Source organism: Carassius gibelio, chromosome B7 (assembly GCF_023724105.1).
Source record: "Carassius gibelio isolate Cgi1373 ecotype wild population from Czech Republic chromosome B7, carGib1.2-hapl.c, whole genome shotgun sequence".
NCBI classification, from domain to species: Eukaryota; Metazoa; Chordata; class Actinopteri; order Cypriniformes; family Cyprinidae; genus Carassius; species Carassius gibelio.
The window spans coordinates 13,295,238-13,311,685 of record NC_068402.1 but is presented as its reverse complement, the minus strand read 5'-3'; the positions used below and the strand labels follow the sequence as shown (position 1 = coordinate 13,311,685).

The 16,448-nt window shown below is 36.6% G+C and overlaps 1 protein-coding gene across 2 annotated transcripts in view; it reads right to left on the bottom strand.

Annotated features, from left to right (window-relative positions):
• LOC127961818 (coiled-coil domain-containing protein 102A) overlaps window positions 1-16,448 on the bottom strand; it is an 85,458-nt gene that overhangs the window by 36,810 nt on the left and 32,200 nt on the right. For both annotated transcript variants that reach the window (XM_052561090.1, XM_052561091.1), the window contains one exon: window positions 14,945-15,154. In XM_052561090.1, coding sequence (XP_052417050.1) covers window positions 14,945-15,154 — 210 coding nt within the window. The remainder of the gene's footprint in view (window positions 1-14,944; window positions 15,155-16,448) is intronic.

Here is a 16,448-nt window from a genome sequence, read left to right as displayed (position 1 = left end):
ACAACCTGTGACGTGACATGACATTTATTAATCTCATGGATGTAACAGTAAAACTCTTCAACTGACAGATAAAGCTGCAATGCAAGCAAAACTATTTCACAAATGCTTATAGGTCATTAAAATCATTACAAAACACTAATACATTATTTAAGGATTTGGTAACACTGTAAAATAATGTCTAATTTGTTAACATTAGTATATGCATTGGTAACACTTTATAATAATTGCACTCATTAGCTAAGCATTAGTAAATAGTTCATGATTATAAAGCCTTTTCCCTTAATAATAGTCATTATTAAGCAGTAATACATCTATAAATAAATTGTTCTTGGTTTAAAAGCACATATATTACAAAGGAGATTAAAGTCTCAGTTGTCTTATAAAATAAATAAATAAACACAACCCAGTTTGATTCAGAATTCAGAATCCAACTGTACACTGTATATTCTTGAAGGATTAGCATCACCTCCTCTTGTAAGATGGTTTGAGGAATATATCTTCGAGATTTTACCGCCGCTCCCTATATGCATAGTATGCAGTCTTCGTAGGGCACCAACTCCCAGAGGGGGCACCATCCCAGTTGCTCAAAAAAACAAAAAAAAAACATGCGCCATTCTCCCATCTGCGCTCGCGACCGCTCACACCTCATGTTTGCGGCTGAATGTTCGTAATTGATGGATGGACATCTATGCCTGGGTATAGGACATCAGCAATCCGGCACAGAGAAAAGAAAACTAAAGAAAATAAAACAGGCATAAAGTTGTCTTGACATTGGACTTTCTAGAGTCTCAAATTTAGGGCCGGTCTCTAAAGTTACATGTGATATTGTTATACACTTTTCTAACGTCAGTAGCATTTGAAGAGAATGACTTACAGTCATAAAAACAACTGTAATTGTTCATCTAGGTGACAGCTATAATGCACAATTAAATTGAATGTTTGATATTTATTACAACAAACTGTAAGTCATATGTAAATTATGCTACTTTTTCACATGGGCTCAAATGCAAATTTGAAGCTCAATAGCATTTGAGAAGAAAGACTTGCAGTCATAAAACAATTGTAATGTGTTCATATAGGTGTCAGCTACAATGCACACCTTATACATTTTTTATAAATATTAAAATAAAGTGTTACTAAAGTTATATATATTGTCCTGTGTATGTGATTTCAAAGTCTAGATTGGTCGGATTAACCCTTTAACTGCCGCATCCCTTAAAGCTTGATTGTCAGAGGGTTACTGTAAATGCTTATGCCCGCTGGGCACAGTTATCCTGATGCCACCGGGGTGGCGTTGCACTGATGGCTTGAGCCCGACATCGCTGCTTGCAGCTATATTTATTATTATTTTTATTTTTTATTAAACCTTCCGGGGTGTTTTGGGGGCCTTAACATGCTCAAAAACTCTTGAAAATTGGCACACACATTGGAATCTGCGGCCATCAGGACGCCGCAGAGGCTGGGACCCGGACGTGGCACAGGGGCTCTACAGCGCCCCCTGGAAGACAGTCAGAATTCTTGAACCATAGCTCACACACACTTGCATGTATTTATATCAAACTCGGTACACTTATAGATCTCATTGAGCCGAACAACTTTCACACTTTATGTCATAGGCTCCGCCCAACAGGAAGTCAGCTATTCAGGGCTGTTTAAAAAAAGCATGCTCTGGAATTTGAAATACTCCTCTGAGGTTTTCAACCCGTTCGCCACGAAACTCGGTGAACATGATCTCAAGACATTGAGGATGAAAAATTGCGAGGGGATTTTTGATATCTCGAACGGTTTGCCCGTGGCGAGGCATGGAACTTATGGCGAGAAATGAGAAACAGGAAATGTCTAATAACATCCACATACATTTCCTGAATTTGATCAAACTTCATGGGTTTGTTCGTTGTATGATACCGATTGTATATATGTGGCTATTAAGAGTCAACGTTATAGCGCCACCAACTGGCAGCAGGAAGTGTGTCATTTTCCAAATGCTTTGAATTCAGCATCTTATTTTTACTCGATTTACTTAAAACTTCATCAGAATAATGACAAAACACGGCCGATGTAAATCTGTTGTGGGGATATTGATATCTGATATAGTGTTGCCATGGCAACGTGTCAAACTTGAATGTTCTGTTATGGTGAGTTTGAGGCAGACAACAAGCTCAGATTTACATGAAACTCAAAACACATATCAGTATTAGTGATAGCTAGACAATGGCAAAAGCTTTTAAAAGGGCGTGAAGGAGGCACTCTATAGCGCCACCTTTTGTCAAAAGTGGGGGGGTTAGTTTTAGCTACAGACACCAAACTTGGTACATAAATTGTTCTTTTCAAGACGGACAACTTTCTAATTCACAGTCATCAGCTACGATCAACAGGAAGTCGGCTATTTTGATTTGAATGTGTATTTTTGAGATTTTACAGTTGTGAATTAATGAATACTCCTCACAGGGGAAGTACACTATACACACCAAACGTTGTCTACATGAAGAAAAAACATCATGGAACTTAAATTGCGAACAGATTTTGGTTAGCTTGAACGGTTTTGTCGTGGTGATTTTTTGAAATGACAGTAAAAAGTGAAACATTAATCGTCTTGTATTTTTAAATTGCAGCTTCCAAACCTTTAAAAAACATTTTTAATTTAGAAAACCAGTGATTCTGAGGAAATATGCATAGTTTCATGACTTTACAGCACTGTATGATTAAAAGAAAATTAAAAAACTGTCAGACATCTGATCTCACTCTGTCACTCTGTGTGCTGACTCTGTGTGTGTGTGTGAGTGTGAGTGGGGGAGGGGTGTGAGCTGAGTGGCAGACAGACAGAGAGAGAGAGAGAGAGAGAGAGAGAGAGAGAGAGAGAGAGAGAGAGACTTAAACATCTCTTTAATCACCAGAAAAAAAACTGTATTTTAAATAGTTATTTTTTTTGTTGTTGTTGCTAATTGTGCTGTTATCATTACATCTTAAGAAATATCTTAGGCCTTATCCTTTTCTGACATTTTCAGGGATTAAAAAAAATCCTAAAAAACCTTATTTGTGCTGCAAATAATAATTTCAAACTCATTTGATACTGACCTCTGTCACCCTGTGACATGACATTTATTTGAATTTACATAATCTCAAGGATGTAACAGTAAAACTGTTCAGCTCACAGATGAAGACTAAGCTTTAATGCAAGCAGAACTATTTCACAAATGCTTATAGGTTAATGAAATCATAACAAAACACTTTTAAATTATTTAAGGATTTGGTAACACTTTAAAATAATGTCTCAATTGTTAACATTAGTAAATGCATTGGTAACACTTCATAATAGCTGCGATTCTTAGCTAAGCATTAGTAAATAGTCAGTTCATGCTTTATATAGCCTTCTCCCAAAATTAATATTTTAGTAAGCATTTTATAAATACAGCTATAATTAAATTGTTCATGGTTTATATGCACATTTATTTTGAGGAGATTAAAGGCTGTAATCTCCCTAAAAAAATGTAAAATAAAAAATAAAATAAATAAAATAAACAAACACAGAACTCATAAATATTTATTTCAAGATGCAATAAAAGAAAACTGTACACTTGAATTTATTTATATATATATATATATATATATATATATATATATATATATATACACACACAATTGCATAAGTTTATATTTAAAAATGTTTAGCAAGTGTACAGCTAATAATAATAATAATGCATTTTATTTAGTTTTAGCTACAGACACCAAACTCGGTACTTAAATTGTTCTTATCAAGACGGACAACTTTCTAATTCACAGTCATAAGCTACGATCAACAGGAAGTCAGCTATTTTGATTTGAATGTGTATTTTTGAGATTTTACAGTTGTGAATTAATGCGTACTCCTCACATGGGAAGTACACTATACACACCAAACTTTGACTACATGAAGAAACAACATCGAGGAACTTAAATTGCGAACGGATTTTGGTTAGCTTGAACGGTTTTGACGTGGTGATTTTTTGAAATGACAGTAAGAAGGGGAAACATTAATTGTATTGTATGTCTAAATTGCAGCTTCCAAACACTTCAAGGCATGTTTTCATACAGAGATCAAATCATTATGAGGAAATATGCATAGTTTCATGACTTTACAACACTGTATGGATAAAAGAAAATAAAAAACTGTCAGACTTCTCAACTGACATGATCTCACTCTGGCCACTCCGTCTGTGTGAGGAAAGGGAGGGGGAGAGGGAGGGGGAGTGTGAGTGTGAGGGGGTTGGTGACTGTGAATCTTTGGTGACTGACAGTGTGTGTGGATTGTAGGGAGGGGCTGTCTGGCAGAGAGAGAGAGAGAGAGAGAGAGAGAGAGAGAGAGAGAGACCTAATCATTCCTTTAATAATCAGGAAAAAAAATCTATATTTTAAATTGTTATTGTTTTTGTTGTTGCTAATGGTGGTGTTTTTTTCCTTTCATTACAGGTTAAGAAATCTCTTAGGCCTTATCCTTTTCTGACAGTTTTTGGGATTTAAAAACATCCTAAGAAGCCTTATTTGTGCTGCAAATTATAATTTCAAACTCATTTGATACTGACCTATGACAACCTGTGACGTGACATGACATTTATTAATCTCATGGATGTAACAGTAAAACTCTTCAACTGACAGATTAAGCTGCAATGCAAGCAAAACTATTTCACAAATGCTTATAGGTCATTAAAATCATTACAAAACACTAATAAATTATTAAAGGGTTTGGTAACACTGTATAATAATGTCTAATTTGTTAACATTAGTAAATGCATTGGTAACACTTTATAATAACTGCACTCATTAGCTAAGCATTAGTAAATAGTTCACTAATTACATTGTTCTTGGTTTAAAAGCACATATATTACAAAGGAGATTAAAGTTTCAGTTGTCTTATAAAATAAATCAATAAACACAACCCAGTTTGATTCAGAATTCAGAAATATTTATTTCAAGATGCAATAAAAGGAAACTGTACACTTGAAAAGGTTTTGAGCGATTCTTGAAGGACTAGCATCACCTTCACTTGTACGATGGTTTGAGGAATATATCTTCCAGATAGTACCGCCGCTCCCTATATGCAGAGTATGCAGTCTTCGTAGAGCACCAACTCCCAGAGGGGGCACCAGTTGCTCAAAAAACAAAAAAACAAATATGCGCCATTCTCCCATCCGCGTTCGCGACCACTCAATAGCATTTGAGAAGAAAGACTTGTATTCACAAAACAATTGTAATGTGTTCATATAGGTGTCAGCTACAATGCACACCTTATACATTTTTTATACATTTTAAAATAAAGTGTTACTAAAGTTATATATATTGTTCTGTGTATGTGATTTCAAAGTCTAGATTGGTCGAATTAACCCTTTAACTGCCACATCCCTTAAAACTTGATTGTCAGAGGGTTACTGTAAATGCTTATGCCCGCTGGGCACAGTTTTCCCGATGCCACCAGGGTGGCGTTGCACTGATGGCTTGAGCCCGACATCGCTGCTTGCAGCTATATTTATTATATTATAATTTTACTTGTTTAATGATTATGACTTTTTAATTAATTTCTTCTAAGTCATTTTGTTCTGGGTTGGTTGTAGAGAGAGTGGAAACTAAATTATGTAAAAAGTATCTGGAAAATAACTGCTTTAAACTGTTGAACCAAACACTGGGTAGCAAATGCAGCGCTGCATATCTATAAGGAAGACTTACTGATCCCTGATCATGTCAGTCAGATCTTAACAAGAGGCTTAACAACAATCTTGCAAGACGCTGTTTTGAAAGATGGTGCTGTTGAAACTAGATTTGACCTGAAAGTATTGCCACCCCAGAGTAAGCATAGTTACCCATTTAATGTTACATGAGCAAAAAACAGTCCTTTAATTTGAAAAGCAATGGCCAAGTCAATCTCCTGATCTCAGCCAGAATGAGCATGAATGTCACTTGCTGAAAACAAAACTTAAGGCAGAAAGACCCACAAAGACACAACAACTGAAGTCAGCTACAGCAAAGGCCTTGCGAAGCATTACAAAGGAGGAAACACAATCTTTGGTGATTTCCATGAGTTTCGGTTCCTTAAATTAAAGCTTAAAGAATGCACTTCAATTTCATCTTGATTGTTTCATTTTAATACTGTACCGGTGGCATACAGAGCCAAAATTATGAGAATTGTGTCAGTGTTCAAATATATATGGACCTGACTGTAAATCTACACTGTTATTTAAAATCATTTACCCAGACACAGATTGTTTAAAAGACATCAAAACAATCCTACTCCTGAAAGAAACAACACAATATCAATGCCTCTTACAACATAGTTTGTAAAAAAAAAAAAAAAAAAAAAAAAAAAAACCTTTGGTCATGCAAAATAAGATGTGAAACATATGTGAAAGTAGAAAACTTCCAAGAAAAAAGAGATTAGCATGAGAGAAAGAGGGCAGAAACCGTCTGAAAGATGAAAAATAAAAGTTAAGTGGGAGGAAGGTAAAATTACAAATGACATCATATTGAAAAAAAGGAGCCTGTGATTTAACAGCCTTCTCCACTTAAAAGTTTAATTTTTCATCTGGGGTAATTTGGGCCTAGCCATCTTTGGTGAGTGTTTTGATAGTGAAAGAAAGTGGAAGGAAAGAGGGAGCCGGATGAATAAAACATGCCACGACTTGATGAATGATCTATGATGCTACAGAAATCTACTGCAGCAGAAGGAAATGGAAAGTGAGAAATGGAAACCTGGGATATGGGAACAGACACCTGATCAACACAAAGATTTAGACACATGCTTCTACACACATGGGATTACAATGAGTGGATCTGAAGACAAAAAATTATTTACTGAAATAATATTGAGATGAATCCAAACAGACACATACGTCCAAAGGAAATGAATAAAGATAAGTGAAGACAGGGTGAGGCTGTACAGTTGCAAGGGGGAAGGCTGTTAAATGTTTCCTCCTCACTGGCTTTCAGATCCCCAAATCTGCTTAAACATCTGGCCCACTGCGCTTAGAACACACACCTTGTGACGCTAGACACAATCACATCTCTCTGTCTCTCACTCCCACTCTGAAAGATCAGAAACACACAAACTCAGTCTTAGAATATTCTATTTCCTTTTCAATTTGCCTTTCATGCAGCAGCAATGGGAGCAGGGAGGCGAGAGCTTTTTGACACGCTCACCAAATGGTGTGCATCGAGTGGCTTCAATTGCTGCCGCCCATGCACAGCCAGCTAGAAGCTGACAAGGCTTTGGGTCGAAATATATAATATTATTTAGTGAATTATATTGCTTTAGCTCAATTATTATGTCAAACTATTTCTGGCCATTTTGCAGCTCTCTGACATTCAGAAGGTTTTATGTATTTCTGGAGCTTAACACTAAACAGCCTTTCTTACTCACATTCAACATGAGGATAAAAGCAAACTCTTCTCCTGGTGTGCATATATATTCACATAAAGATGCCTTACACCCACATAACTAGTTATACAATCCAGCCATGATGGCAGCCAGAGACTGTATAGGATATAGTATGTACTACTCAAGAGAAATTATATTGCTCAATATGTAGGCTGTAGTCCTGCTCTGCAGTTAAAAGGGTCAGTCGACTGTTTATTTATAAGCTTGACTATCCTTAAAAAAAACATAGTGTTTTTTTATTTCAATTCAATTATTTCAATTGTTTTTTGTAGCTTAGTGACTAAAGATCTTGATTAGTAAAATAAGGTTGTAACTCCAAATCCACTGAATGGGGATCTATGATCTGGAGAGTCCCTATTCCTGTTGAGTCCTCAAGCACTGCTCTGGGGAAATGACATAAATGCTTTACATAAAAAAGCATCATCTCATGAAGACAAACTTCAAGTGCAACGGAAATCTAGCACAACCCCCTGACCCTGCCTTAAAGCTATCATTACAGCTGAGGATTAGATCAAGTCTAATAAGACAGCTAAGAGAGAGTGTGGTCTGTGGGCGGGACGCCTCAGTCGATGGGAAAATGGGGGCGATGTAGGATCCGCTGGAGCAATAATGGTTTCTCTGCCAGTTTGTGCCTTCCTAACACTATTTCTCTTGACAGACTGAGAGGATGATTCACTCACTCCAGCTTCACAGTGGGCAAAAACAGTGGGCCAGGAGCTATGATAAAACAGTGTCTGTGGCTTTTAGTGGCCCTGACCTGAGAACAAGGAACTGGTCAGGAAAATGGATGTGCCATCTACAAATAGAATTTGCTGTGCCTTTCAAATGAATGGTGCTTTGTGAGCAATCTACACTGCCTGAATCTAAATTGGAATTCACCTTAGGAGTTTACAGATTGGTGGTTTTAAAAAGCAACCTTACAGACATGGACCAAAATTAACAGTTGCTAAATCAAGTAAAAACCAAATGCAAGGTACCCACCACTTGGCTAATGACTTCATTAGGAACTGCCACATAATGCCACGAGTTACACACAGACCTGTTCTGTTTGTCACAATTATGATAATAAATTCAATAAAATTCATAAATAAGAAATAAATTAAATATTTCAAATTTTAATAATGAAATGATCACAAACACATACACACACACACATACATATTATATATACATATATATATATATATATATATATATATATATATATATATATATATATATATATATATATATATATATATATACACACACGTAAATCAGTTAAAAATACATTTAAATTATAAGTAGGGCAGCCCTTGACTAAGGATTTTATCTGGTCGACTACTACCGTAGTCGTTCATTTAAAGCATTAATCGAATAATCCCACCGCGTTTATTAATAAACTGTTTAAATCATTATAATGAGCCTTTAATTGCCTACTGTACATAGCCTAATAAGCGCACAAGCATATGCATAAAGCTTGCCACAACATATCAGCAAAACTAATGATTCTGAATGTGTCAGGGAAAAACTAAGGAGACTGCATTAACATTTATTTATTTGATATACTATTGCTTTCTTTGTTTTCAGATTAAGAGATGAAGTCAGCAACACTGACTGTATGTGTGTTTCATATGATTACGTCATTTGTGAATATTTGGTTTGTATTTGAATTGGTTCACTTGAAAGTAGACATTCCAATCACTATAAATATATTTTTAATTTCTGTAAGGCAAAAATATAGTTTCACGCTCAAGATCACAGAGACCGAGAGGGCAGAAAGCACATCATGTTTGCTTTCATTATTTTACAAAAGCCCACAACATTACATGTAGAGCCTTTGAAAGATGTATTACTCTTATCTTATGACCATAAATTACTACTTTAAAGTATTTTAAGAGCAAGTGAGCGCACCGGCGCCTCCATCTGTCCTGCACAATTTGTAAACTATTACCAGCACTGTATATTTATAATACAAAAATACAAATTGTGGTAACTAAGAAATGTTCATGACCAGTAAATATTCTAGGTTCATTGGTGTTGAAAGATTTCATTTTGTATGCTGCTCACAGAGGATTGTAGAGATGTGGAATTTCACCCTATTACTTAGTTATGAATTTAGAATATCATTTCTGCACAGTTTTTGAAATGGGATAAAAACAAAGCTTCATTAAAATGCCACATGACAGACGCACAGACAAAAACAACCATGATGCTCTGCTGAGGAGCTGAGCTGGAAATGTTGGTCCACTGCTGTGGGGATTCCTGAAGCAATAAATTGAAGCATGCAAGAAAAGCCTCATTCTGACTACACCGCACTCCTCAAAACATCACATGTCCTTTAATCCGGACATCAGATTTAAAGTGAGACTATTTTCACCTGATTTAGCCCCTAACCTTTCCTCATTCAATCCTGAGGTTCCAATTACTTTTTCCTTTGCTTTCCTTCTTTATTTCTCACTCTCCTGTCACCTCTTACATTCAACCTCTATGTCTCACCTTCATTACCTCCATGCAATTTCACAGCGCGGATCCATTGTATTGATTGTATTGTCCACCCCCCCGCCCCCGCCCCCACCACCTTCACAGTTTCTCTATTGTGAGATGAACACTGCACTCTCTTTCGGCACATTATCCTCATATCTTCATCCTCATCAGTCTCTCACCCTCTTTTTTTGCAAAGTGCCTCTGTTTAACCTTCATTTCACCTCCCATACTTTTCTCTCCTATCGGTCCTGAGAGAAGGTTTTTTTTTCTGACCGAGAGCTCTCTTGATATAAAAAAAGCCCTGGACCCAGACATCGGAATCAAAGCTGTTCAACCCTTCCATATCAATGTCTAGGCATATACGTCTTAACTAAAAATATGCAAATCTGGAAGAAGATTTCCCTTGAGCTCAGATCCTCAACTGATTTGCCAATGAGAAATATAGAGGAAAAAACCCTTGGATCGTTCAGTTAATGCATTCCACACATTTTCTACAGCACATTCCACACATACATACGTCCACCTTGTCGTTTGTTCCTTTGGGTTAGACAGTGGGCTGTAGATCAGCATTAATGGCATGTTGTCAGTGCTGGCTAACTGGGACATCAGCCTCAGTGGCTCATAAATAAGCCATAGCAGTAGGTGCTAATGGGTTCATTTAAACTCAGACTTGCGCTAACAGGCCTCCGCTGACTGGCGTGGGATCATGGTACAAATGACTAATGTGTGGACACACGGTCATGGTCCCAACACATAGGAACTCTACAAACACAGTGAACTGACAACAGCATAACATTAATGGGACAAGGAATCTCAAGTGAAAATTGTCATTATTTTCATAGAAGATATATGTATACAACATTGCACACCATTCATTTTAATTGAAATCATAAAAAAAGTCCTGTTCCACACAATTCAATTGAACTCTTTGGTGAAAAATGTATTGAAATACTACATTTGTCTGTTTAGTTGAGCAGTATCAAGCTCTTCCTCAACCAATAGCATAAGTTTGAGGAAAGAAACTTGTTTGGAAAAATTTATTTTCCAAATCCATTTTGTTGTTGCTTGTGGTGCAGAAATGATACACTTTACCTTTAAGCTCTTGCATTGCATCAAAATTGAATAATCTTTAACAATTTAGAGGACAAAGAGAGCTGGCAACAACTGATGGATGAAAAATAAAAAAGGGGAGAATAATGTGCGCGAGACACCTCAATCAGTAAAGGGCGACCCCGGTGAGAAAAACACAGCAGGCCCAAATGGAAAACCTCTGGAGAAGCAGCCCAGAACCTGAAAGGCAAGACAATTCATTTCACACTGGCTTACTCCAGATGTAGCACACTAGAGGAGCTGATTTACACACACACACACACACACACTGCTGCTTCCAAAACCAGAGAGGGAAAACAGAGCACATGGGCTTCCACATTGGCTGTCAATACTGTTTACCGCATTTCCATCAGAAAGTGGGAGCAACAGCAGCAGATGAGCAGCCAATATAGGCTCATTAATCATTGTGATTGGTGAATAAACACCTGTGTGGATGAGCAAGCAGCTGGCCAGATGTTGAAGGAGTTTAAGGAGAGATTGTTGGACAGAATGTGAAGAGCACAGCTGTATATGGAGAGAGAACAAAACAGATGACCGTACTCATAGATGATGTGTTTTTCCATGAACTTCAGAACCTTTTGATCAAGTATTTTGCTTTTAAAAAAGATTGAAATGAATTTAGTAGAATAAAGTAAATTGTGCCTACATATTTTTTTATAAATATATATTACTGCACAAAACTTCAATGGATATAACTAACTTGCTATTTAATCAGATCAAATAATAATTAAAATAAAAGATTATAAATATTAAAATTTGAATAGCACTATTCACATATGCAATAAAACTCACATGGCTTCACAGATCAGAATAAAAACATTTTGACAAAATAAGAGAATAATTTAAATAGAAATATACAAATGCAAATTGTGCCTGTAATTTTATATATATATATATATATATATATATATATATATATATATATATATATATATATATATATATATATATATATATATATATATATAAAATGTCTTTATACTGTAACTTCACTACACAATTCCCATACTTCCCTTTATTTTCATCCATAGATATAATAATAATAATAATAATAATAATAATAATCATCATCATCATATAAGAATAATAACAATAATGAAATTATTTGGATCGCACTTTATTGCATGAATGCAGGTTAAAGAGCTTCACAGAATAGAATCTAAAAAACACTAACAAATCAAAAAATATATATAGTGAGCCTATGACTTCATTACTGACATTATTACTATATTCTACATTTGATAAGATATTATAAACATTTGACTAGTAGTGTAAATGATCTGCTGAGAGAGCAATGGAAAAATTACGAAAGGAGTGAGACCGGGAGAGATTAAAAAAGAAAAGGAAAAAAATGGTATTAAACTGACCTTCAGAAAGACAAACTTCTCTTTGATCCGGGAGCAAGAGAGAGACTTTAACTCCAGTTCAAAGCTTGCCTACTCTAGACTCAACAAACCCTTTAGGAATAATAATAATAAAAAAGTCCAGCCTGTTTTTGCTAACGTTACTCCATCTGGATGGAGCCCTACTCGTTTTATTTCTGTTTATTGAAACACAAGCGTCATCATGTATTAGCCCCACACAAACACGCTTTGAAGCTTGTAAGAGGTCACGCGCCCGAACAAGACCCGGAGTCCCTGATCAAAACAAAGAGAGAGACAACAGCAGAACCAGTAGCAGAACTTCCACCTGCACAATTCACCTGGAGCCTTTTTGATGTGTGTGTGTGTGTGTGTGTGTGTGTGTGTGTGTGATGTGCCGACTTGCAGCTGCATTTGTGTACGCGGCATTGTCAGTGTCAGACTGAGAGCTATGATTGAGCCTCGGCCAACCCGATGAATCCCTTTTGAATCAACATGTAGCCTTCCAGATGGACACCAGTCATGATGTTATGACGGGCCATGATCCAGGCCTAAAGCTAGGGATGTTCAATTAAACTTCCAAACTTTAAATTACTTTCGCAATCCAAAAAACTAATTTGCATGCCAATAGCCATAGGCAAGTATAAGAAACTCCTTTTTAAAACATACTAAACCTTTGAACTATGGAGTGAAAACATATTTCTTTATTCCTTCATTCATTCATTTACACTACCACTCAAAAGTCTGGAATCATTTCGATTTTATTTATGTTTTTGAAAGATGTCACTCGTGCTCACCAAGGCAGCATTTATTTAATCATATATACAGAGAAAACAGCAATGTTTTGAAATATTCTTACACTTTCAAATAAATGATTTCTATTTTAATATAGATTAAAATACTTTATATTCCTATAATGCTGTAAAGCTGAATTTTCAACAGTCATTACTCCAATGTTTAGTGTAACGTGATCCTTCAAAAATCCTATTAATACACTGATTTGGTTCCTTAAGAAACATTTCTTATCATTATTATTGAAAACAGCTGTTCTGCTCAATATATTTTCGTGGAAACCATGCTACTTTTTTTTTCTTCAGTATTCTTTAAAGAGAAAGTTCAAAAGAACAGCATTTATATCTAAAAGTCTTTACTGTCGCTTTTGAGATATATATATATATATATATATATATATATATATATATATATATATATATATATATATATATATATATATATATAATTATTTATTTATTTGTTTTTATCGTGTGTGTATATACATATATACCAGATTTTTTTTTTACTTTCATAACTTCACCAGACCTACAAATCTCAATTGTAAAATTGCCTGACAATTCAAAGTTTTCCCATGACATTGTGTCTTGAACACAAAGACACTACTAATGAATGACTGAAGTTTATCCACGCGATCAAATCAATATTTAATTCTCATAGAGATGCCAAACACCAGAAAGCCACACACACACACATGCACAGGAAGTAGCCATCGAGTCCCATTCCCAATCTTCTGCACATGCTGGGTTTCACAGCAAATGTGACAGTACGCATCAATCTACAGGTGGGAGCTGAAGGAAACATGGTAGAAAGTGCGAAAGCGACTGAAGTGGGATATGATTTCAGTATCAATCACACTTTGTTCTTTTTGTCAGTGATGGTGCATTGTCCTCAGTGCGCCGTGGCCTGTTTCTCCGCTCCTGTCCTCATCAATCCATTTGCTTCAACAGCTCCTGAGCAAGCTCATCAATCTCTCTGTGTTTCTCTCCCAGACTGCAGGCCACTATCAGGACATCGCTTGTGTGGGAATGTGCAATAGCATTGCGGACACACACTCACACTCACACACAAAAATGCAACACCCTTCTCAGATGGCCATATGTTGTGCATTTAACAAATAAGCCAAAACACTGAGCATCACATGCAGGGATTACATGTCCGTTTCCTGGCACAATATCCTTTTTCCCATGTTACTGGTTTAATTGACATGCTAAGCTCACTCTTACCCTTTTCCTCTCCAGCATACCTTTCACCTCTAAAACAACTCTCTCTGCTCATATTCATCTCTCCCTCTTCTCCGCTCTCTTTAAATCTTTCCTTCATTCAAGGCAGGAGTGAGAGAGCAGGTGAGCGAGTGATTTACAGCGTCTATATTAAGGGAGCTTTGGATCACTTCATAAATCTCTGGCTGCACTAATGGCCGCTCATAAGGGCTCTGGCCATAAGTGTCTAGATTTCCTGACACACTAGTTTAATAGAGCCTCAATAGCATCTTACTAACACACACACAGCACAACTTTCTCAGCACAGCCAATATACAACATAAGATCAAAAATCGAAACTGTGTTTGCTCAAATCCACGGTCATGCACCACAGGCTCTGATGGATATGGCCTCTTTACCTCAGTGACACTGCCTGGATTTATTGTAGGAAGAGGCTCAGATGTTTTGCAAACTGCTACCACACTTCATCCATCTCTCCAAAGCTGTACAGCAGAATCTGAGCTGATGCTGAGATGTTGAGAAATTCTTACTGATAGGTTTGTGATTATTTGTCTGAGGTTAGTGTGCAGACGGCGCTGTCCGTCTCTCACCTTGTTCCTCTCAAACAGCTCACATTGGATGGTCTTGAGGTCGGTGTCCAGGGCGCTGGCGGCCTGCCTGCGTTTGCGTGCCAGCTGCTCCTCCAGGTCTTCCATCTGGGTGCGCAGCTTTTTGTTTTCCCTCTCCAGAGCCAGCTTTTCCGTCTCCAGACGCTCCCGACGACCCCACTCTGCTGCGTTCTCCACCTGCAGACGTTCCATCTGCACACACACACACACACACACACACACACACCCACACACACAAATTCAGTAACATAGTGAGGAAAGAGGGAGAGAGACATAACACTTTACAAAACAAAAAGTTAACGAGGACAATAATGAAGTAATTTTGAATATAAAGGCTTACTCCCAACATGAACCATTTTTTTTGCACAAAAATTTAGCATAATTAACTAAACTAAATATTCATCACTTTGTAACCCTTTACACTGAATGTAATGTTTACAATGGTCTAATAGTTTTTTTCATGGAGCACAGATGATTGGATTGGTTTCATTTATCCATGTCTATACACTATAGTTTGTAGTCAGTAACTGTTTTTATGCTGACAGAAATCCTCTATGCTCACTAAGGCTAAGATAGAGTAATAGAGTAAAAACAGAAATAGTAAATTTTTTAACATTAAAATAACCAGTTTTATGGTTCATGTAGGAATTTCCACCACTTTTTCCATGCACAACACTTCTCTTCCTGTAGCTCAATTGGTAGAGCATTGCGTTATCAAGCGCAAGGTTGGGGGTTTGATTCCCCGGGAACACATGATAGGTAAAAATTGATAGCCTGAACGCACTGTAAGTCGCTTTTGTTAAAAGCATCTGCTAAATGCATAAATTTAATTTTTTATTTAATTTTCAATTTTTTTATTTTGTTAAATTAAGTTAAAACACACATATATAAAATTACACTTTGAAATCCACCCACTGCTTTGGAACAATTTTTGAAAGCAGCTAATAATTCAAATTCAAATAATTTTGACGGAATTTACTGCAGTGTTCACAAGAAAACAGTTTTATTGTTGCACTGCATCTAACTAAAACATACTAAAATATCTGAAAACTCCTAATGCAAATACTGTGTGCAAAACTTGAAATACATAAAATATGAAGAGACAGGAAGGACTAATGCTGCATTAGCACACAGGACACCTATTAGCTCAGAATGATGTTGCGAGCTAAGTGAAAAGCTCTCCATGTTTTCCCAGTTCTGACCTGCTGCTAAAAGCAGTTTAATGGGAAACCATCTCTTTCAGATTCACCTTAAGTGCTGGCTGACTTTCCTGGCATACCCCAAACTCGCTCCAGACCAACTAGTCATTAATATTTCTATAATGTCATTTGGCTTCTGATATGAGGCAGTGCCTGTGAAACGCCTCTATTCCTGAGGGCAGAGATGAAGGGAGGTCACTTGGGGTTTTGGAGTTTAGGGGATAAAAAGGATCTGAGCCGAGACACAGGAATTGGCGGTGCTCTTTAAGGAGCCCATCAAAGTGCAT